General features: G+C 37.0%; 1 protein-coding gene across 1 annotated transcript in view; it reads left to right on the forward strand.

Moving 5' to 3' along the window:
- CCDC126 (coiled-coil domain containing 126) overlaps window positions 1-25,491 on the forward strand; it is a 26,540-nt gene continuing 1,049 nt past the window's right edge. Inside the window, exons 1-2 of the mRNA XM_039862553.1 lie at window positions 1-139; window positions 12,907-13,307. Of these exons, the coding sequence (XP_039718487.1) occupies window positions 13,070-13,307 (238 nt within the window). The 5' untranslated portion in view covers window positions 1-139; window positions 12,907-13,069. The remainder of the gene's footprint in view (window positions 140-12,906; window positions 13,308-25,491) is intronic.

Genomic DNA, 25,491 nt, shown 5'->3' on the forward strand with positions numbered 1-25,491 from the left:
CCCTGGCCTTTCTCCATCCCGACCTGGAGGCTGCTTCGCGAGCGCGGGACGCAGCTGACGCCCTCTAATTCGCTTTCGCTGCGCCGCCCCAGCTCGGGCGCCCGTTGGCGGCGGCAGTGACGGGAAGCCCACTGTCAAGGTAATGGGGAGTGTTCGAGAGAGAAGCACGGGGTGGCGGCATTGCAGCCCGTGGGACCCGCGCCACTCGCGGAACCCCTCTGGCCCGGCGGCCGCCCTTCCTCCGCTGCGCCCCGCCCCCCGCAGCACCGGGGCGGCTGCCGCTGGAGGTCCGCGGAGACCCGGCGAGGGGACGGGCCGGTAGCCCCCGGCCGCCGCCGGAGACGCTCTTTGTCCCTGCGCCTCTGGCTCTGACAGCCGCAGCCCCGTGGGCCCCGGGCGGAGAACCGAGCGTGGCTCCGGCTGCGTGATCCGAGCGGAGCGGGATCCGGTCCCGCGGCCCCTGGCGCGGGGGAGCGACGGACCCGAGCTGCGGGGATGGAGTGCCCGCGCTGCAGCCACCCTCGCTTCTTTCTGTATTTGACAGCTCAGCTCTGCTCTACTTTGAGAGAAAGTCAAATGCCCTCTTTTTTAATTTCCTCTTCAAAACTCAGTTCCTGGGTGACTGATAAAGATGAACCGAAACTGCTTATACTCTCGCAGGCGGTATTAAGAGTGGCTCAGGCAGCCTGGGTTTCAGTCCTGATCGTCACTCGCTCTCTGGCTTTGTGACCTTGGTTAATTAAAGGCTCTAAACCTGAGTTTTCTCATCGACTAAATGGAGATAAAATACACACCTTTAAGTTGTTAGAACAAGAAATAATATGCTTACAACGCCACTAATTCTTCATTTGACCCAAAATCTTTAGAATACGATACTTCCCCTAGCTATACTGAAGTAACCTCTGGATTTGTGTTTTGTGTTTTTCTTTCTTTAATTATTAGCACCCCAGGTTGTGTGTTCTTTGCTTTATACTGCATTCACCTGAAACCTAAACAAGGAATTCTTTAAAATATGCTATCTTCTTAATTTCCGCTGTTTTAAGATGGCTGAGAATGTTAGGAAATTGATGACTCTGCTTTTCTGTGGATCAGCTTTAGAGATACATGCAAGGACTTACTATATCCCTCCCCCCGCCCCCCCGCATCTGCTGTGTCCTTTGCGGGATCCTTAGAGAAGCTTAAGTGTTTGTTTTGGCAGAGTAAGCATCTGAGGTGTTCTGCGGCCCCGACCTGCGGCTTCACCGCTTTTCCAACTTCATTTTTCAACCCTGTATCAACTTTTTTCTACCCCTCTACTTTTTCCCACTGGTTAGTAATTTTCTCCCTTTGGGATTTGTTTCCAAGTTGTAGTTTTTGTTCTTACGACAAACTGAATGAATGTAATAAAGGATTTGAAACAGTTCACATTAACCCCAATTCTTTAGTTTCGGTTCCTGCACTGTGTCCCCCTGAATTTTATTGACATTGGTGATGAGTTTTTCTTCAAGGAAATTTTTGTATTCCTTAGCTGAATTTATTTTCACTTAAAATGTCTGTTTTGTACTACTTTGAGTTCAAACACTATTGTATAATATGTGAAATAACATGTCCTGAGTAATGCTATTTTTGACTGTACAGTTATGGCCAGGAAAAGCCAGTGGGGCCTGATGAATTTTCTGTCACGTCTTTAGTGACAGATTCATTTAAAAGAAATATTTAAGAAAAGAAGGAAAAATCTAATGAATGTGTTTCATAAGGATAACAGAGCCAGCGAGTAATTATGTGGAAAACTTACTTAAACCATGGGAGACGGCATATGCACATAATAATTTCTGATTCATTTTAAAACGTGTGGCAAAAATACTTGTTTTGAAGAAAAATGTCTATGTTGGTGTTATTTACTGCAATGACTATGGAAATAGGAGACCTTGGTTCTTGTCCTAGCCGTGTAACCTTGGGTTCCTTTGTGGTCCTCAATTTCCTCATTTCTAAAATAGTGAATTAGTCTGATTCCAAGGACTCTTCTAGCTTCGACTTTCAATGATAAGGGTTTTTTGATGTTCTTTTTAATGTGGAAAAAATGGATGTAAACCCTTTTAGTCATTTATTTGAATCTTACGGGTACATTTCCACTTGAAAGAGGGGGATACACATGAAAGAACTGGAAAGCTGCCACCATCTCTACTGACCAGTTCATCCTTCTTTTTCATGAGCAGCACACGCCTTCTCTGCATTTTTGGCATGCTTGCTTCTCTTCCTCCCTGCTCTGTATTTTCTTTTACTCTGTAGCATCAGTTTGCCTATTATGCCTGCTTTGTAAGTAGTTTGTCAATACCTTAGTCTAACTCCATTGTTTCTTTTTGCAAATTCTTTCCTTTTATGTTCCTACTCCCAACATCCTGGTTTGCTTAGGGCCCTGTTTTTGATGAGGCTTCAGGCAAAGGTGCCCAAAGCCTCCGTTTAGCTCGCTGTGATGGAGTCATGTGGCACAAAACATGATTGGCTGACGCTGTGGGCAGGTCAGACTCTGTGACTGAAATATCTAGTACTGCAAAATATATTTTAGATTAAACTTTTACTATGGCATAGTGATTAAGTAGTTTCCCTTTTGCCTTAACACTTTATATTCTCATTCTGACTTACTTTACCCATTTTCTTTTATCTGTATACTCTTCAGGGCTATTGTCTTCTCTTCCCTCTCCCAATAATGACATCTAAAAATGACTTAATATCTTGAGAGATGATATTTCTGTGTATTTCTGGAATTTTAGTGTAGCTTCTCTCAGGCAGTTCACATTTTAAATCTTAGACCTAATTAGGAGTGGATAGCTGTGTCCTACGTTCAATTCCCCCCTCTCCCCAGATATTGGCCTCAGGCAATATTATGTAGAGAAAACATTTTAGGAATGGGTCTTTTCCCCTGAAATTATATTCCAAGCTCAAGCCTGTGGAAGGACTTATTACTGAGTCTTTTGGAGAGAACTTTATGAACCTCTGAGGTCTGGTGAACATACTATGTCTTTTTGTAATAAATATCTGCTTTTCTAGCTGTAAATTCCTTAGGAGTTTAATAGGCAGTATTTCTTGTAGCACCTTTGGCTGAGTGAGAGTGTCTCTGCTTGCTAGTTGCTACTATTGGTATTGATGTTTCTTTTAGCTGTAGTCACACAGTAGAAGAAGCAGAACGCTGAATAAATGCAAAAATAGAATTTGAAGGAGAGATTTTTAAGGTAGAATTAGCCATCCATTAATGTTTTTAAAGTTGCTGTTGCAATGTTTACATAAAAATACAAGGAAGCATTTCAAGACAGGCAGTGTGAAATGCAGTGTTTTTAAAATTTTTGATTGCAGTCATAGCAAGAGTCTTTTTATATCAAGACTCCATGGATGTATAACTGTGTGCTTGTGTGCAACTGTGTATGAAAAAATATGTATGCATACACATATATATTAAGTTGAAAAAAAAGTTTTGGTGCTGAATTTCCCTTCCATTTGTTTGATGTTGAGTGGTCATTAATCCTCTTTGTGCTTCATTTTATGTTTAACATGAGAATATCCTACTTCAGATAGTCACTGATTCTGTCTTTATTTGTCCCTAATAGTAATGTTGGGCTAATATATTTGCCCTGGCTAAGGAGAAACCATTGAAAAATTGCTTAAATATCTAGTTGTTTGCATGTTTGCTATTTGACACATTCATAATAAAATTCTGAACAGATCTTTGCAGATTTTGAACAGATCTTTGGAGATTTATGTGTTTTGCAAATTGAGGTGGAGACATTAAGGACTGTAATAAATATAAAAATTAAGAAAAAGATTTCCCCATGTTCTTTGTTTTTTCCTACGTTTGCGTTCTCTAACAGGGAATATTTTAGAGTTTGAAAAAATTGTATTTAAAATGCTTAATAATCGTAAGTTAACATGCTTACGATTAGTCTAGGCGGACTGCTACCTAGACTTTATTTGATATTCCATCTCGCCACAGTCCACTTCATGTTAGAAAATCTAATAAGAATATATTTTTCTCTTAAAGATCACCATATCAGATCATTACTGTTTCTGTATATTACTAAACAGTGAAATGCTATTCTCATAAGAAAGGGGACACAAAGCTTTCTTTGCTCATGGGTTTCCTTCTGTGCACTTTGATTTCTCCACACTAGGCCAGGCCATGCTGGCAATTAGGATCCTCCTCATTCCCATCGGTTTGTACTGAGGAGGCTAAGAATAAGGAATTTACTGCCTGTTCCCAAGTTCTGGTCAGAAAAGCATTCTAAGGGTTTTAGTTGGAAGGAGATTGGAACCAGACTTTGTATTTCCTGTTCTTTCTCGGATCAGACCTGCTTAGAGGGCCTTGCTTGACTTATACCTCATGAAGACGCCTTAGACATTCTCACATCGCCCTCTTTATTTTCTCCACAGGCTGAAATTAGGTTATTTCTGTGTTTCCTTGTTTATCGTCCTACTCCTACTAAAGCATAATCTCTAGAAGAACAAGAATCCTGTCTTGTTTCACCTTTCACATCTATGGTTTCTGGCACATAGAAGGTGCTTTAATAACTATTGTGAATGGATAAGTGATCATGTGAATGAATAAACCAAGTTCTTTCACACCTTAAATGAAACTGCACGTAAAGGTTGTGTTTGAGCCTGTTTCCTCCTCTCCTCCCCACCCCCCCGCCTTCGCCTCCCCAACCAGTTTTTTTTTTTTCCTGGAAATGTGTTCTTATCATTGTGTTTGCTGATCATAGTGATGGTGTCTACATCCAGAAGACCTTGTGTTTAACTTTGTTTTACTTCATATTTTTTCTATTGTAGTTTTGTGCCTAGGTTAAAAAAAACTAAGATCTAAGATTTCTTAAATTCTTCTAGTAGTGACTTTGTAATACTTCGATTATGTGATTAAAGCATATTTAAAACTTTAATGTGCCAACTTGATAATTTAGTGAATAGTCCAAGTTACAGATCTTCAGAATTTTAAGATCATTGCCTTAAACTGCCATTAGTGTTTGTTAGTTACATTCCTTTAAAGCAAAAATGAACAAGCTTCATTTAATTTTACAATTCATTCAGTATTTACAAACATGTCTTTCTAGTGAAGGTATGGGAGTAAGAAAAACCTAAATAATGATTTAAGGCATGCGTTGTGGACCAAGACAGCTTCTGCCACTAACGGATTTTCTCATTTTAGGCAAAACACTTAACATTTCTGGGCTTTAGTTTCTTCATCTGACATGTGAGGGATTGGACTGTATTTCTTCTCGGGTTCTTCCAGGCCAGAAATGGAAATTTGAAGATACTTTAATTTTAACTCAAAATTCCATCTCCTCTGCCCCTCTGCACCCAAAAAACATTGCAAGGAGATCACATTGCTGCTTGGGAGAAGGTGGGGTTAGGCTCAGGGATGTGTTTAAAGTAACTGTAAGACATCTCTGCTGATCATTCACCAGGCTCTGTGGGGTTGTGTCAACAGCGTGTGCATGTTAGTCTTGCCTCTCAGGGACCTGGGATTTAAGGAGACAGGCTCACACATGATTGGTTGATACGATGTGTAAAATCAGTTGTTATATTGTGCTATGAGAGACAATCTAAGGTAATGAGGTTTTGAAATCCTTCTTGCTCAGGTAACATTTAAAAAGATTATCTAGTTTCATTTTGGGTGATTTGGAAGACAAGCTGTTACTCATTACCGTCATGCTGTTATGTCATCTTTTAGGACTGAGTAATTAATACTTCAGTGACTACAGGCATACAGATATCACTTTATTGTGCTTTGCAGATACAGCATTTTCATCAACATCGAGACAAAATCCTCTACCAGCAGAAAAGATTACAACTTGATAAAGGCTAAGGTGATGGTTAGCATTTTTCAGCAAGAAGGTATTTTTAAATTACATTTGTACACTTAATAGACCACAGTATAGTATAAACATGTGCACTGAGAAACCAAAAAATTTGTGTGATTCTCTGTGTAGTGATACTCACTTTATTGTGGTTGTTTAGAACTGAACCCACAGTATCTCCGAGGCATACCTGTAGTATTTCATGTTGGCCACAAATTCTGAGTAGAAATTTTTTCAAGCCTGCAGACTCGTTGTTAGCTGACTGTTACTGACTGACTGAGAGGATGTAAGGAAACATGTAAGATATATTGTTACTATTGGATGACAGTGAGAAAACTGGCTTGATTGGGGGAGATATTTTTTGTGGTTAATGAGAAATAAATTTGGTCTCTGGGAACTGAATTATGGAGGACCATGAGAGTTAATCAGTGGAGTTTTATTTGGGCCTAATAAAACATCACCAGTATTAACTCAAGTTATACAAGTTATTAAGAATTAACTGGCATTGCTGCATAAGCGTCTGATGTTAATTATAATAAAGGTTAATATTTATTGAGTAGGGTGAGGTGTCATTTACCCTCACCAGGATTAGGAAGAGACTGTTGACGATCAGGACATCAGGGTTTAGGGAGACAAAATAACTCGCTCAAGGTTTTAAAGATAGACTGTGTAATTTCATATGGAGAATGATGGAGTGCTTTGAGGCTGGAGGTGTGGTAGGAGTGGGAGTGCTACTTTCTGAAGAGGTGATGTTCGAACTAGGATGAAAGGAACAAGGCACGGGAAGAGCTTATACAGCAGGGGAATAGCAGCATATAGACCCTGAGGTCAAAGAATTTGGTGTTTTCGTCTGGTGTGGCCAAAGCACCATGAGCAAGGGGGAAGTGGTGTGTGATTAAGACAGAGAAATAAAAGTAGAAGTCAGATTATGCAGGGCCTCCTGGATTGTGGTAGACTTTTCATTGTATTTTAAGTGCAGTGGGAAATTGTCGAAGAGTTGTTAAACAGGCGAGTGATATGACTTGATGTGTGTGTGAGTATGGTAAAAAATACATAACCATAAAATGTACCATGTTAGCCATTTTAAGTGTATATAGTTCAGTAGCATTAAATACAGTCACATTGTCATACAACCGTCACCACTGTACTTCTCCAGAACTTCTTCATCATTCCAGAATGGACGTCTGTACCCTAATCTTAAAACCATAGCTCTCTATTCTCCTACCTCCCCAGCTCTTGGTATCCAGCATTCTACTTTTTGTCTCTGTGTATCTGATGATTGTAGCTACCTATATCAGTGGAATCATACCATATTTGTCCTTTTGTGCCTGTCTTATTTAATTTAACTTAGTATAATATCTTTAAGGTTCGTCCATGTTGTAGCTTGTAGTTTGTATCAGAATTTTATTCCCTTTTAAGGCTGAATAATAATCCTTTATATGTATATAGCACATTTTTTTTATCTGCTCATCTATTGATGAACACTTAGGTTGTTTCCACGTTTGGCTATTGTGAATAATGCTGCAATGACCATGGCTATACAAGTATCTCTTTTGAGTCCTTGCTTTCAGTTCTTTTGTGATTATACCCAGAAGCAGAATTGCTGGATCATATGATAATTCCGTACCATTTCACATTCCCACAAGCAATGCATAAGAGTTTCAATTTTTGCATATCCACACCAACAGTTCTTTTTTTTTTAATAGCTTTTGCGGGAGGAACAAACTTCCCTCTACCCTCAGGGTTCTTGGCTGGTCTAATAAATAGACATGAAACAGATTAGCAAGAGAAAATAACCAAATTTAATACATACATATATATAGCAACCCCATATACATGAAAGTCAGAGACCCCGCATGCAAGAGAGGTTTGGAGATAGAAAGGGACCATGGGTATATAAGACATCCTGAGCTAGGGATGATTTAAGGTGCCTTGGGGTTTTCAAAGGGTCATTGCAGGATGGTAAGAAAAGCAGGTACTTAAGTGGAAATTTGTCCTGCCCTGTAGATGTGCTGAAAGAGGTTTACTCTGATAATCTCTTATTCTGGGAAAGGCCACTAATTCAAGTTTTTCTAGGTAGTTAAAAGGGAGGGGCAGAATTTTCTTTTGAGCCTGAAGCTGAAATTGCCCTTAGCTCAAAACTATGTATACCACAGCAGCACATCTTGTGGGGAACTCGTAATGAACCCCACAAGCTGTAAGAAAAATACTTTTTCCTCTACCTTCTCATGTTCAATGTCTGTGCTCTGTAAATTAAATTGACAAAAGACATTAACAGGAAAAAAAGATTTGTTTCATATACAAATGAAGGGCCTCACAGAAATGAAAACTCTTAAGAAGCAGTTAGGTCTCAGAGTTTATATATAATTTAAACAAAGAGCCATAAATTGTGGAGATGTGACAAGGCAAAGGGAAAGGAGTTTGAGTTCCTAGGGGCAGTAAATTGTGGGAAGGTAAATATATGGGGGAAACCAATGGAATATAAGGGTTGTTTTATTTGACTCAACATCAACTCCACTTTCTCATGGGAAATTCATGTCTTGCTTTAAGGTAGAAAGGCGGGCAGGGAGTCCTTGCATCTACTGTTTCTCAGTTATCCTCAGGTCAAAATCCTTATATGAAAGTGGGAAATTTTGCTGTGGCATACTCTGATGCCCTTCATAGGCATTCTAACCGATGTTAAGTGGTATTTCATTGTGGTTTTAATTTGTATTTCCCTAATGATCAGTGATTAGAGCATGTCTTCATGTGCTTATTGGCCATTTGCATCTCTCCTTTGGAGAAATGTTCAAAATGTGACTATTCGAATCATGACTTTTGTTTTTGAAAGAACATTTTGGCTGTAGTGAGGACAATGGCTTGAAATGGGGTTGAAGAGGAATTGGGAAACCACTTGAAAAGCAGCTGCAGGGATCCAGTTGGAGATAGTGGTACTTGGACTACACTCTGTTGCCCTCCTTCAGGTCTAGTACTCTACAGATTCTTCAATTTAATTGTGTCTCCATGCCTTACTTCTACCTTTGGGCCATATAGACTGTAATACCTTTTATAATTTCTGCAGTTGAGTGAGACCTTTCCCCTGGGAATCCTGAAAATATTCCATAACCTATCTTAGGTCCACATAATAATGATGATGAAGGTGATGATGGTTTTATTTTTGCTTTTAAAAACTCCCCTGCTGTTACTGTAACAGTGCAAAACTTTTTAAAAAATGACTTTCCTTTAGCCTTCATTCAAATCGGCCTTGTGTAGTCTAATAGCACCATGACTCACTTGCTTCTTTCCTTATCTTTCCACATGCTATACAAACACTTACTTAATCAGTAAGCCCTTAGGTTAGCATCAACAGCCTTAGGTCTATTGACCACAGAAAAAGTTTCTGTCAAACTAAAGATAACGTTTTGACCTCAGTTGTATTTCAGCTCCAGACTCATGAAGGCAGAAGACCCCACTGGCATCTGCTCGAAACCAGACGGACCGGCGCTATGACTGACATCAGGACCTGATGCAGTGATCAGCTGCCTCCTACCCTAGGCCTGACCAATCAGTAGAGTCCACGACCCCAACTCCCTTAGCTACCATGACTAATGAGTTTTCCCCTGTATAACCTGTGCCCTAGAGCAGTGGTCCCCAACCTTTTTGGAACTAAGGACCAGTGCTCCTATGAGAATCTAATGCCTGATGAGCTGAGGTGGTGATGCTAGCACTGGGGAGCGGCTGCAAATACAGATGAAGCTTCGCTTGCTCTCCTGCCACTCACCTCCTGCTGTGTGGCCTGGTTTCTAAACAGGCTGCAGATAGTATCAGTCCATGGCCCAGGGGTTGGGGGCCCCTGCCCTAGAGGCCGTCCAGGAGGCAGGTCTTTGAGTGCTAGTGCACCTGTGTCTTCAGCATGGCGCCATTTCCTTAAATAAACCTTTACTTTCTTTGCTGCAAACCCTTGCTGGTATCTTGTTTGGCTTTTATGAGCACAGGCAAAACAAACCCCTTTATTTTGGTAACATTACTTATGATGAATTTGAAGTTTGTTTTCCTTTTTTTCTTTAAAAAATTTTTCAAATACATTTGACAGTCAATATTATTTTATACTGGTATAGAATACTAGTTAGACATTTATGTAATTTACAGTGATTCCCCCTGATAACTCTCATACCCACCTGGCATCATACATAGTTATTACAATATTATTGACTATATTCTCTATGTAGTACTTTACATCCTTGTGACTGTTTTATAACTACCCATTTTTTCTTCTTAATCCCCTCACTTTTTTCACCCAGTCCCTCAAACCCCCTCCTGTCTGGCAACCATCAGTTTGTTCTCTGTATCTATGAGTCTGTTTCTGTTTTGTATGTTTATTTATTTTGATTTTTAGATTCCACATGTAAGTGAAATAAGGTATTTGCCTTTGACTTATTTCACTTAGCATAATACTCTCTAGGTCCATCCATGTTGTTGTAAATGGTTAAGATTTTATTCTTTTTTTATGGCCAAGTAATATTCTATTGTATATACGTACCACATCATATTTATCCGATTGTCCATTGATGGGCACTTAGGTTGCCTCCATATCTTGGCTACTGTAAATAATGCTGCAGTGAACATAGAAGTTTGTAAATATTTTTGAATTAGTGTTTTGAATTTCTTTGGTTAAATACCCAAAAGTGGAATCGCTGGGTCTTAAGGTAGTTCTATTTTTAATTTTTGAGGAAACTCCATACTGTTTTCCATAGTTGGTATACCAATTTGCAATCCCACCAACAGTGCATGAGGGTTCCCTTTTCTCGACATCCTCGCCAACGCATTGATTTATTGATGATAGCCATTCTAACAATTGGGAAGTGTGATATCTCATTGTGATTTTATGCATTTTTCTGATGATTAGTGATATTGAGCATCTTTTCATGTCTCTTGGCCATATGTATATTTTTAGAGAAATGTCTGTTCAGGTCCTCTGCCTATTTTTAAATTGGGTTGTTTATTTTTTTTGGTGTTAAGTTGTATGACTTCTTTATAAATTTTGAATATTAACCCCTAATTGGATGTATCATTGACGAATATCTTCTCCCATTCAGGAGGTTGTCTTTTCGTTTAGTCGATGGTTTTCTTTCCTGTGCAAAAACTTTTTAGTTTGATGTATTTCCATTTGTTTATTTTTTCTTTTGTATCCCTTGCTTGAAGAATTATATCAGAAAAACGTATTACTAAGAGCAATGTCAGAGAGTTTACTGCCTGTTTTCTCCCAGGAGTTTTGCGGTTTGAGGTCTTACATTTAAGTCTTTAATCCATTTTGAGTTTATTCTTATATACGGTATAAGACAGTGGTCTAGTTTTTGCATATATCTGTCCAGTTTTCCCAACCCCGTTTACTGAATATACTGTCTTTATCCCATTGTGTATAGTTAGAGAAGATGCTTGATAGGATTTCAGTTTTCTTAAATTTATTGAGACTTGTTTTGTGGCCTAATGTGGTCTATTTTGGAAAACGTTCCATGTGCACTTAAAAAGAATGTATATTCTGCTGCGTTGGGGCTAAATGCTCTAAAAATATCAATTTAAATCCATCTGGTTTAATGCGTCCCAGAATTTATTAGAAGTGTATCAGGGATTGGGTGGCAGTGTGGGAGAAAGGAACGGGACAGGTGAATTGGCAGGGCAGAAGATCCTCCACTTTACATGCACACACACATCTACTAGAGAATCTTTGATTGTCTGCGTTTTGTATTTTGATATTTTATATAAGATTTAAAAAAGTTTTGAGAGCACCTGTGCTATAAAACAAATTTCTAGGGCAGAATCATAGCTTCCCTGGTGCCTACCATATATGCTGGCTCAGTAAATGTTTGCTGAAATTGATCGAATGCTCTGCAGAGTTTACTTTAATTAATACTATATTTATTTCTAGTCTTATCTTCGTATTGTATTTCATTATGTGATTATACCCTATTAAGTGGATTAAAATTGGTACGTTTTATTTGCCCATAGTACAGGAAGTTAAAAGTTCTTAAGGATTATTTTTATTAAACTGTGAAATGCACTTTTTGACTCTAGGTGTATTTCTAACGTAAATAATTTTATTTCATTAGAGTTTTTTAAAGTAAACTTATTGGGGGTAACATTGGCTAATAACATTGTATAGGTTTCAAGTGTACAATTCTGTAATACATCATCTGTATATTGTGTTATGTGCTCATCACCTAAATCTAGTTTCCTTCTGTCACCATATATTTGACCCCCTTTACCCTCTTCAGCCTTTTCCCACACTTTGAGTTTTCCTCACGGGACACTTTGGTGATTCACAGACTTTATTACTTTTCATGTCTTTTTAGATTCTGTGATTGTCATCACCTTTCTCTTTTTTAAAAAATTGAAGTATAGCTTTTTCATTTTCCCTTAAATCATAAAAATATATACCTGCATCATTTAAAGTTTAGAATTGTGAATTTGGAAATATAAAAAAGATTATTAACAAGTTTTAACACTTGTCATTATGTCTGGTATAAACGTAGATGTATAGACTTGGAAATTATGTTATTTTTCACCTTAGATTGGCTGCTTCTTAAGATTATCTTTTTGCCATTAGTAATATTTTCTAGTGATATTTTTATATTGACACATTATTTATATTGTAGGATTTTTTTTTTTTTCAGAGAGGCATTTGGTTTTGTAATCTGTTTCACCTTTCCTTATATCTGACTTTCATTTTGGCATCTATCTTTTTTGAGTGGGAGTAGTTTTTAGATATTTGGGCTGGTGACCTGTATTTGAATAGATGGAGATTTCCTATAAATCTTGTATCCAGAGTTTTAGTTACAAACGGCAAGGAGTCATTTAAAGAATTTTGTGACTGGTGGCATTTTTTTTCAGATATTTTGAATTGTCATTTATTTCTAATTTGAATTTTTGAAGATCTTTGTAAATGAGATGGATGGAGGACCTGGAAGCTTGCTTAGTGGTGGAGAAAGTTGGCAAAGAAGATGATATAGTTCCAAATCAGAACTATTTAAAGAATTTCTTCTTAAATCTGTCATTGTCTGTTCTGTTACTGATATAGGTTATGACTAATCACCTTTTTTCTTCTCAGTTTTACAGAGTTAACTGGAGGTGGGAGGCAACTTTGCTGAAGATGAAGAATATACAATATTAAAGGAGAAGGAGGAAATTTTTTCTTTTTTCTTTCAAAAGGATTGTTTGGTGGCTTGTCTCTAGTTATCAGTTTTCAGCCGAGTCTGTTTGCTTCATCCGAAATGATTTTTACAATCTCAAGAAAAAGTATGTCCCAGAAATTGAGTTTACTATTGCTTATATTTGGACTCATTTGGGGGTTGATGTTACTCCACTATACTTTTCAACAACCAAGACATCAAAGCAGTGTCAAGTTACGTGAACAAATACTAGATTTAAGCAAAAGATACGTTAAAGCTTTAGCAGAGGAAAATAAGAACACAATGGATGTCGAGAGTGGCGCTTCGATGGCAGGATATGGTAAGATAACTGTAGAATATTTCTAGTTTTCCTCTTCGACCTATCCCCATTTAAAGATAGTCATGGAACTCCAACACATTACTTCCTGCCTCGATGTATTGAAAAGTGGAAATAATATAAATATTCATATACTCATCAACTAGATGTAATGGTTATTATCATTTTGCAATATTTGTTTTATCTAATTTTTGGCGCATATTTAAATTATAGAAATTATGATATTTTGCTGCTAGATATTTCCATATGTATATCTAAAAGATGACCTTTTTCTACATAATTAGAATACTATTATCATACTTTGTTCATGTTTACATTTTCCCAATATCCCAATATAGACCACAATTATGTAACATCTCTTAATTCCTACCTCTGTCTCCAGTGTTGTTTATTGCCATTCGCCCTTTCACATCCCCGGTTCCTGCTCTGTTTTAAGTTCTGTATGCATGACATGTTCTCTGTTGCTTTTAAGACTTAAACAAGAGAGAAGAGAGAAAACGTGTTTTTTTGTGTTCTGTTGTTGAACACAATGGTTCTTTTAAAGTTATTTGTATTTAAAGAACTGAAATTTGTTACGATTCTTATAATAAAAAGTTCTTCCAACCCCCAATAGTCCTCACTTTTCCCATTTCTCATTTTAAATTATTTAATCTGATTTACTTAGTGATTACCTTTATACCTCTAAATAACACGCTCTATGAGTTACTTCTTGATTTTTCAGTTATAGGTGTAATCTGTTAACGTCTCATTATGTAAGATGAGGGTTCAGCTTTCTTTATTACCCAAAATTGCATCCTGCTTTCCAGCTCCATGCTGCTTTCACACACACATGAACTTCTGGTCCTGCCATTTTCCCATGATAATTTTGATTAAAACAATGTTCATGTTTGCAGTATTATTACTGTGTTAATGGTTTCCATTACTGAACCATGTAGTACATTATGATTACTTTTCCTTTTTTGTACAACTTTATTTTGCCCTCTAGAATTAATAAGCATCGATTTGTTTCTTTACCTAGTTTTCCACCCCAGTTCCCCCAAAGTTGTTTAAATCTCCTCTCAGTATATTCAGACATATTAGTTATTCTGTAATTTTCTTTATCTTGAAGAAATCTTTCTCAAGCCTTCTGATCTGCTTTGATCTGGGCTGTTTCTTCCCTAGGCTTGCGGTGGTGAATTGTTCTAGGATCTCACTCCACCATCATCCTGGGGATTCCCTTTTCCCCTCTCTCTCTCTCGTGTCGGATCTCCTGTTTTCTAGAATCCTGTGGTTTCTTCTTTATTGGTTACTCTCTCATTTTAGGGGAACAGATCCTCTGGTAGTTTTTTTTTTTAGAAATATACAAGGGAGGTCAAAGTTTTGAGTCCTTGTGTGTCTGAAAAGTTCTCTCCCTCAGCACCCTCGCCAGCACACTTATGCTTAATTGAAAGTTTAGGTATAGAATCCTAGTTTAGAAATAGTTTTCCCTTGGATTTTGAAGGCTTTGTTCTTTTTTCTTTCCCCTTCTTTAGCTTCCAGTGTTCTTATTGAGAATCTAATGCTGTTTTAATTCATCCTTTATACGTGACTTATTTTTTTGGAAGCTTATGAAATTTTCGTCCCATAATGTTCTGAAACTTCTCAATGCTGTTAGGTCTGTGTATAGAGTACATGAGCTGGACCTCAGTGGGTACTTTAAATCCTGAAAAACTTATATTCTTTAATTCTGGAATATTTTTTCTAAATTATATATTTGATTTCTTTCTCCCCATTGTTTTCATTCTTTTTTGAAATCTGTTATTCCGCATTTAGGCCCTCTGAACTGTTTTCCTTTATTAACTCTTCTAGTTTCCATCTCTTTGTCATTTTGCTTTATTTTTTTGAGATATTTCTTCAGCCTTATTTTTATCTCTTTATAAAGTTTTTTTATTTTGTCTCTTGTATTTTTAACTTCTGTGAGTTCTTGTTTTTCTCTAAGGTTATCAATGATAGCTTTTCTGAAGTCTTCTTCCATTTTTTCCAAATATGTCTGGTGATCCTTAGCCTTTTGAGGCTTTTTAAAAGAGTGAGACACTAAAAGCTTCGTAGGAAGTGTTTAGTTGTTGGGTGGTATGCACTACAGGATGATCTGGCTGGAACGTTTTCTTGGGAGTATTCTTATTATTTGTAATGACTTCTGATACCAGCTACCTGGAGTAAGACCAAATTTCACAAGTTAAGGCATAATCCTCCACCATACTGCTCTTACTTCAGACACAAGTCATAAATTTGGGAATCCTCAGGTCACCCTTACTTCTGACCAGCTGGCTAAAAATTTAAGAGTTTCCACTACCCCCCATGTTTCATAATTCACTATTGGCTCACAGAACTCACTTGAAGCGCAATACTTACAATTACAGTTTTATTATAGCAGGAAGAAAATCAGAACCAGCCAAAGAGGGAGACGCATAGGGCAAGGTCTGAGAAGGTTCTAAATGTAAAATTTCTGCTCTCTTCTCTCCTAGAATCAGGACATACTACCCTTCTGGCACATCAGTGTGTGAGAATATTTAGAGTATTGGCAACCAGGGAAGCTCACCTGAGCATTGGTGTCCAGAGTTTTTATTGTGGTTTCATTGTGTAGGTGTGATTGACTCTATCACTGGCCACGTGGTTGAACTCAGTTTCCAGCCCTTCTATTTGATGTTGACCAAAAAGCCCTAACTCTGTAATCATGTGGTTGCTCTTTTTGGCAAGACTAGCTTCCATCCTGCATCATCTCATTATCACAAACTATCTAAGGGCCCAGTCTGAGACACTTCATTAATATAAACTATCAGGTGTCGCCCCATGGGTCCACCATGAATAACAAAGGCACTCTTATCATTCAGAAAATCCTAAATGCCCAGGCCCGGGACAAAGGCCAGCCAAATTCTTTATTATACAATATTCAGTGTCTATTTTGGGGGGATATTCCACATATCAATGTATTTAGGTTTTTCTTCTTGAGCTGGGCAAATTCCCTTGAGAAAGACTTCCAATCTCTTGCTGGAGAATATAGGCCTCCAAGTGTCCTGGGATCTGAATGAAAGGAAAAGGCTATGGGAGGAGGGGTAGCCTCAGTACTACGATGTAAACTTTCACTCTCTTCCCCAGTTTTCAGTGTGGTACCCAGGTTTTCAAACTACTATACTGGCTTCAGAAAATCTGAGATTTTTCTGCAATGGTGGGGGGTAGTAGCTGTTGCCCAGTTTCGGAGTGGTATAAAGAATTTAGGAATCGTATTATTACTTTATAGATAAAATTTCATTGAATCCTTTTGTTTTTAGTTGCTTCTTTATCCGTTTTTATTGGTACCCAGTGTAACCATTCCTGGGCCTTGAGGGTGAGGTTCTGAATCATTTCTTGGTTTTTCTTCTCTTTTCAGATCCAACTTTTTCAGGTCTACCAAGCCAGTAAACATTCATCTGCTTTCCAGCTTCTGGTGTTTTGTTGCTTTTGTGGCCTCTCTTGTTACCTTTGGCTTCATGGATTTATGCTTAAAAAAAAGAAAAAAAGAGAAAAAGAGAAAAAAGCACTTTTATTGTTTTTGCGGTGTATTCAGAGTCAGCAGAGGTTAAATGCCTTTGTTCAGTTTACCATCTTTATCTGGGAATGCCCTGGACACTATCTATTTTTTCTTCTCTCTCTTAATGATGGTTTTTATGAAGTAATGAGGATCAAATTTAGATGGTTAGACATGAAGGAATTGGTATAAACTGAGATGGATCTACTTGTGGCAGATATAGATATAGAAATTATATCTTTTTTCATTCTGCTTAGTTCAAAGACACTGATAGAAGCAATAAAGAAGCAATTCTTTTAGAGCAAGAGAAGTACTTAAAACCAAAATTCCTTCTACTTGAGCAAAATAACTGTGATATTTTAAATGATAGCTGTCTGTGCTATGCTGCCCAGCTGTGTATAACAACTCATTTTTAAAATAAAAAATGAGACCCATCTACACATGGTATTTTGTAAACTGGGTTTTAAAATTTAATATATGTTGGAGATATTTCTGTTAATTTATACCTGCATTATTTAATGGCCACATGGTATTTAACCAATTCTCTGAAATGTTTTTTTACTTATTATTATAAAAACATTATGTTTATTATAAGCGTTCAAATATTACAGGAATATATGACATAGATAAGTAAAAATAGAGCAGAGAGAACGTCAGTTGATATGGCATATATGAGGGGTAGGATACTTTTTCGTAAAAGGCTAAATAGTAAATATTTCAGCTTTGTGGGTTATATGACCTCCATTGCAATAAGTAAGCATGGCTGTGTTCCAGTAAAACTTTATTTACAAAGATAGGCAGCCAACCAGCTGTAGTTTGCTATGGTCCAGCACACTGTTTTATTTTGAACAAAAATGAGACTGTACTGTGGATAGGAGTTTGCAGCTTCTTTATTTTCACTTAATTACAGTGAATATCTTTCCATGTTATTACATACAGGTTTCTTTCATCCTTTTTAATGAAATAATATTGTTTCATTTTATAACTATTCCCCTTCCCCCTTATTCTGTAATGATGGATAATTTGTTGCTAACTTCTTTTTGTTTGATTCATTGCTGCAGTGTGTGTGTGTGTGTGTGTGTGTGTATGTGTGTGTGTATGAAATATATTTGCGTGTGTGAGTATTTCATGTTTATGAATGTTTCAGAAGGATAGATTTTCTAGAAGTGGAATTTTTTGGTCAGGGATATGCATGTTAAATTTACTAGACATTTGTCAGATTGCCCTCCAGAAAGGCTGTACCAGTATACGTTCCTACTGCCACTTTCTCACCAGTGTGAAAATGCCCGTTTCTCCACACTTCATCAATTCTATTTAGTTTCAGATGGCATCTACTTGTTTGCTTTTGTATTTCTTTGTTTATAGGAGAGGTTAAAAGATTATCTTGTTTGCTGGGAGCCTAGATTTCCATCCTTGTGAGGCAATGATGGGACATGTACCCCCACCCCACGCTCCCATGGTACCAGTAGAGACCACATGGAGAGCCAAAATGCCCACCTCCACATGGCAAAATGTGTGTCCATCCTCCCTCTGGGGTGAAGCCAGAGGAGACCTAGTGGAGAGTCAGGATTTTCATCATCGCCCAGTGGTAAGGAGGTCAGCCCCACCACAATGTCAAGAGCGCATGGGAATGTGGAACTGCCACCTCCATCCAGGAATGATGAGGACCTCGCCACCCTCAGGTGACAGTGAAGGCCAGGTAGGGAACCTAGACTTCTGCCTACACCTGGTAGTAACAAGGTGGCATCCCTCTGCCTTGCCACAGTGGTTTCAGAGAATATCACCTAAAATAGGAGATAAATAAGATCCACAATCTCATAATATGGAAATGTACAGGTTTCAAATATAAGTCACGTGTTATATGAAGAACAGGGAAAATCTCTACCTGAATTAAAAAAGACAATGACAGATATTAGAATTATCTTTTGAAAAAGATTTCAAAACAGTCATGATTAAAAATGCTTCGATAAGGAATTAGTGAACACAAAGCAAATGAAAAAAGAGCATCAACAAAGAAACAGAAAACCTCAGCAGATAAATAGAAAATATAAAGAAAAAGCACATGGAAATTTTTGAGCTGAAAAATACAATAATTAAAATAAAAAGTTCATCAGATTAACTCAACAGCAGAAAGGAGAGGACAGAGGGAAAAATTAATGAACTAGGATATAAAACAGTAATTACCCAATCTATACAACAGAGAGAAAAATAGACTGGAAAAAAATGAACAGAGCTTCAGGGACCTGTGGGACTATCATAAAAGATGTAACATTTGTGTCATTGGAGTTTTGGAAAAGAAGAGAATGAGGGCAGAACTGGAAAAGTACTCAAAAGAAATAATGGCTGCAAACTTCCCAAATTTGGCAGGAGACACAGACCTCAGATTCAAGAAACTGAGTGAACCCTGAGCAAGATAAACTCCAGAATTCATGCCAAGATACATTATAATTGAACTTCTGAAAAGTTAAAGAGCAACTAGAAAAAAAAGTCTTGAAAGTAACTAGAGAAAAATAACAGAGTAGAAAAACAATTCAAAAGACAGTGGATTTCTCATTAGAAACCATCATAGCCAGAAGGAAGTGGCAAAATATTTTTCAAATGCTGCAAGCAAAGAGCTATCAACCCAGAAATCTATACCCAGTGAAAACATCCTTCAGGAATGAAGAGGAGATGAAAGTTATTCTCAGATGAAGGACAAGAATTTGTCACAGCACGCCTGCTCCAAGAGTTGGCTAAAGGAATTCTTTAAACAGGCGAAGTGATTTAAGGAGGAACCTGGAATGCCAGGAAGGAAGGAATAACATGGTAAATAAAAATAAGGGTAATTCTGTAGGTTTCCTTTTTTTCTTGAGTTTTTCAAACTATGATGGTTGAAGCAAAAATTATAACACTGATGAGATTCAAAATGTACATAGAGGAAATATTCAAGGCAATATTTTATAATGGAGTAGGGTAAAGAGTGGTGTATTAGGGCTTTCCAGATAAACAGCAGGGAGAGAGGTTGGTGGACTTTAAGAAATTGGCTTATACAGTTGTGGGGGTTGGAAAGTCCAAAATCTGTAGGGTAGACTGACAGACTGAAAATTCTGTCAAGAGCTGATGTTGTCCTGAGTCCAAGGGTAGTCATCTGGAGGCAGAATTGCTTTCTATTCCGGGAACTTCAGTCTTTTTTCTTAAGGGTTTCAGCTGATTGGATGAGTTCTATGCACCTTATGTAAGTAAGCCTCTCTACTGAAAGTCTACTGATTTAAATGCTAGTCACACCTAAAAACTACCTTCACAGCAACAACTAGACTAGTGGATTTGTGTAGGTGCCTTAGCCTAGCTACGTTGACATATAAAGCGAACCATCACAGATGGTAAAGAGAGGTAAGATTATATATTTGTCAAATTAGTAAAATTGCTATGATATCTATATAATATACCTAGAGCAGCCACTAAAACTATATGAAGAGGTACATTTAGAAACACTACAGATCAGTCAAAGAATTCTAAAAAATATTCAAGTAATCCACAGGAAGGCAGGAAAAAGAAATCAGGGAAGTGAGAAACAGAAAAAAACAAAACAAAAAAATGAAATGACAGACTTAAGCCCTAATATATCATAATTAAATATAAATGTTCTAAAGGACATTGGCAGACTGGATTAAAAAAAGTGACCCATGTATGTGCTGTCAAATTTAATGATATTGGCTGGCTGAAGGTAAAAGGATGGGAAAAGATACAGTATACAAACAAGATAAGGAATGGCTCCATTAATATCAGTTAAAGTAGACTTTAGAGCAAAGAAAACCACCAAAATCAGAGAGAGACATTATATGATCATAAAAGGGTCAACCCACCCAGAAGAAATAACAACCCTAAATGTGTATCTATAAACTGAAAGAAGTAAAAGCAGAAATAGAGAAATCCACGATTACAGTGAGAACTTAAACACGCCTGTCTTCAGGAACTGTTAAACTACTAGACAGAAAATCTACAAGGATATAGAAGATCTAAGGAACACAGTCTAATCATGGAATCTTATTTACATATATAGAGGCTTTACCAACAACAGCAGAATACATGTTTTTTTTTTAAGAGTCCATGGAATAGTCACCAAAATAATCATATGCTGGGCCTTAAAATAAATCTCAACAAATTTAAAAAACTCGAAATCATCCAGGATGTATTCTGTGACCATAGTGAACTCAAACTAGAAATTAGTAACGGAGATAATAAAATCTCCAAATAATTGGAAACTAAACAGACACTCTTCTAAATAATCTGTGGATCAGAGAGGAAGTCTCAAAGGAAATTTAAAAAATACATTGAATTGAATGAAAATGGAAATACAACATAGAAATTGTGGGTCACAGCAGAAGCAGTGCTGAGGGAAATTTAGAGTGCTAAATGCATACTTGAGAAAAGAGAAGTCTCAAATCCATCATCTAAACTCCCATTTCCAGAACCTAGAAAAAGAAGAGCAAAACAAACTCAGAGCACTAAGAAGGAAGGAAATGTTCAAGAACAAAAATCAATGAAATCAAAAGAAAACAGTAGAGAATAATCAATGAAACAAAGAGCTTGTCCTTTGTAAGGGTCAAAAAAAAAAACACCCAAAAATGGACAGACTTCTAGCAAGACTGACAGAGAAGATAGAAATCGCCAGTATCAGCAATGAAAAAACAAGTGTCACTACAGACCATGCAGACATCAAAAAGGTAATGAGGGACTATCAACAGCTCTACGCACATAAATTTGATACTTTAGATGAAATGGATCTGCTCCTTGAAAACCACAAACTACCACACTCACTCTTTATGAATTAACATGAATAACCAAAAAACTATTAAGGAAATTGAATTTATAGTTTGCGAACTCCCAAAAAAGAAATCTTCAAGGCCGAATTGGTTTCACTGAGAATTCTATCAAAAGTTTAAGAATTAATGTCAATTCTACACAGTCTTTTCCAGAATATAGAAGAGGAGGGTACACATCCCAGTTCATTCTTTGAAGCTAGAATTGTATTTATACCAAAACCAGACAAAGTATAAGAAAGAGAAACTGCAGACCAGTTTTCCTCATGAATATAGATGTGAAAATCCTTAAGAAATATTAGCCAACAGAATTTGGCAACATATACAAAGAACTAAACACCATGACCAAGTGACATTTTTTCTAGGGATGCAAGGCTGATTCAATTTTCAAAAATCAATCAATATAATTCACTATACTAGCAGGCTAATGAGAAGGAGGAGGGTATTACTATAAAAGGACCAACATCGAGATCCTTGTGGTAATGGAAAAATTCTGCATCTTTATCAATGTCAGTATCCTGGTTATGATGTTGAGTGTGTTTTTGCAAGATATTAGTATTGAGGGATACTCGGTACAGGAATTTCTGCATTTATTATTTCTTATGACTATATATGTAAATCTCCAATTATCTCAAAATAAAATTATCAAAAAAAAAAAATCCAAAACAAAACTCGAAACCAAACCTGTAAAATGAATAGTTCTTAGAATATTCTGTCTCCTAAAGGAAAGTCAATCTCAGAATACCTATTAGAAGTTAATTTTGATGTGGCTATTTAAAACGTAGCTTATTTATGATTTATATTGTTTAGTCAAATCCATTATCTAGTTTTTCTTTTTTTTTGCTTAAGAAAAATTAGACTTATTTTATGCTCCAAAGCACTTAATTTGTATTTAAAGTTTGATGGGAACATATACTGATCCACTTATGAGATCAGTATGTGCCTTGCAGTTTTAAGTAGGGAAGTAATAAAATATTTGTTGAATAACATAATTTATTCAGCACTCAATGGGAGACAGTAGTTATATTAGAAATGTAAAAGTAAACTGTACATTTATATAGGGTTTATGAGGTTTTTAAAACCACTTTTAAAGCCTAACTACTCTTTTTTCTCCAATATTTAAATGATTTCATATTTTTAAGAAATCATTTTTGTTTTATTGCTAGCTTCAGAAAACTCTACAGTGGGTAATTCTCTTTGATAATTAAGAAGTGATTTCTAAGTTTTCTTCCTTGTACCATTAAGCTGATGTTAGTGGTGGTACAGTATCAATTTGAATTTGTAAAATATTAGTAAGGAAAAGTTTTTCATTTATACAATGCATTAAACACTTTTATGTTTTATTTTCATTAGTTATTTTATTACATTTTACTGCAGTTTTGTTCTTTCTTGTATATATATACACGGCTATCTTTATATCTGCCTCTTATATACAACAGATTTGAGGCAGTTCACATTATGAATAAAAACAATAAAACCTACTGAGATATAAATAAGAGATAAATCAAGACAGAATCATAAGTATGGCGACCATGAAGGCATGTATACTTGCTGTTTGTGCTGGACCTATGGCTGGTTGCCCTTTCTCTATTCTGTTTTATATCTCAAGGGAGGGTGATGCCAGGAGGTGAGTGATTCCAGTTGGTGGCTTTTTGCAAGTTCCCACATCAGCTAGCTTCTGCCTACTTTTTCAGTCAATGGGAGACAGTGGCACAGTTTTGGAAAGTAGGAGGAAGGGAAATGCGAGGGTGTTTTTCTCTCTCTCTGCCTTAGGTAGTATCTCCTTTGTAGTGTCAGACTTGTTTTACACTAGGTATCCTTGGACTTGGGCTCTGGTAACATAGCTGCTTTTTTTCTATGTTCCATAGGCCTTGGGAATGGTAGTGGCTTCCTGCTGTGCCTCATAATCCCTGATTACGTTATAGTATAGTTAGAATCTTTTAATATCCAAAATCGTTTGTATATTTAATAACATGGTACCCTGCTTTTGATTTTTGTGTACTGTAAAATAATCGTGTACTGTGAAATAATCAAGTGGGCTAGGTACTGTTTTTATAGTATTTATGTTCTTATGTGGCTTTGTAATTTTTTCCATTCTTTTCTGTTCTTTTTCCCCCCCTTAAGCTATTTGATTTCTTCTCCCAGAATGGGAAGCATAAAACAGAAATAAAGCAACCTTAAATGGTTTTATTTTCTAAATCTGATCTTCACATCAATCTCAAAAATGGCACCACCTACCAAATGAATCAGACATACAGCAGATTTTCTTTTCAAAGATTTGTTGAGTGTCCGCTGTGTGATGAAGCATCGAGCTAGGTAGCTGAGAGTAAAAGGATGGATAGGATACGGAATCCACTTTCAAGTTGCTTTCCGGGATTCTGAACAGGCGCCCATGGCAGAGAAGGAGTTCTTTTTTTATTAAAAGTAGCACCTTCAGTGATAGAGTTTCATGGGGGAAGTGCTGCCGTAATATATAGTCCCATGAAACATGAACATAAAATTAGATTATTAATCTAGAGAAAGGGGGAGTTTTGGTATATTTATTTATTTATTTTTCCCCTCTTTAATTCCTCCTCTCCACCCCCCACTTCTACCCCTGACCTATGGATGTTGCTGTTTCCCCTTAAGAACTGGATCTCTGAAGGTGGGGTGTCTCCTCCCACACGCTGGTGGCGTGCACCCGGGGCCTGGCGCACCCGGGGTATGGTCCATGGCTCCACCTGGGGCGCAAGACCAGGACTTTCTGTGTGTAAAGCAGATGTGCTAACCACTACACTATGGAGCCACCCGCCGAGTTTTGGTATATTTAAAAGAATCTCAAGTTCAGGAAACTTTAGTCCTGGTTTTTCAGCTAATTTTATACCATGGAACACGGTAGTTAAAAATATCTTAGTCTTTTGTAATATTTTATTTAAACAATTGATTTTAGAAAATTTGAGTGGGAATATTTAATGATAATTTAGAATATTGTTAAAGTCATCATATTATTTGTTTCTCATTAATCCCAAATTTTCCTTTAATTGCTATTCTTAACCCTGACTCCAATCAATGATTAAAGCTACTTTTATAATCCATGTCACACCCCAGGTTGGTGTCAAACCTCCTAGGACTTTAGCTTCATTTTATGTTAACAAGTTGGTAAGGCCCCTTACCCTAGTCTTTTCTAACTAGCCTTCTCTGGCCTAAATTGCTTCCTCTTCAAATATTATACAGGAAGTGACCGCCAGGAGTGAACAGGGATCCAGCAGTTACCTGTTAGTCTTGTTGCTGAAAGATTTAAAAAATATTTAATTCTCTCCTATTTACCAGATACTATTATAACTCTTGGTTGAAAGGTCTTAATAAAGAAATATCTCCTCTCCTGGGCTTTTGTTTTGCAACTTTTCAATCTATAGAAAGTTAGGGAAAATTGCATGGTAAATATATATCTTTCATGTAGACTCACCATTTGTTAAAAAATTTTCTACATTTGTTTTTATCTTCTCTGTACAAATATATGTGCTTTTTGGGGGGTACCATTTAAATGAAGTTGTATGTATCATGACATTTCATCGCTAAATACTTTTTGTCAAAGGTTTTTTTCTTGTCCTTTTTTTCGTTATACGTTCCTACTAAACTAGACTATGTAAGTGCTCATGATGAACGATGCCAGAAGATACACTGCCTGGGAAATCTCATTCTTCCATGAGTGGACTTTCTCCAAGTAAAGTTTTTCCTCACTTTCTATTACATTCTTTTCTTGTCGTTTGTTTTATTTTCAGAGCATTTTCTAACCACCTTCTATTACCACCACCCTCACTACTCCTTTCTGGTGTCTTTTTTTCCATCTTTCAGTAAGATTCTCTCTCTCTCTCTCTCTCTCTCT

Source organism: Pteropus medius, unplaced genomic scaffold, assembly GCF_902729225.1.
Source record: "Pteropus medius unplaced genomic scaffold, Ma_sr-lr_union100, whole genome shotgun sequence".
In the NCBI taxonomy this organism is placed as follows: domain Eukaryota; kingdom Metazoa; phylum Chordata; class Mammalia; order Chiroptera; family Pteropodidae; genus Pteropus; species Pteropus medius.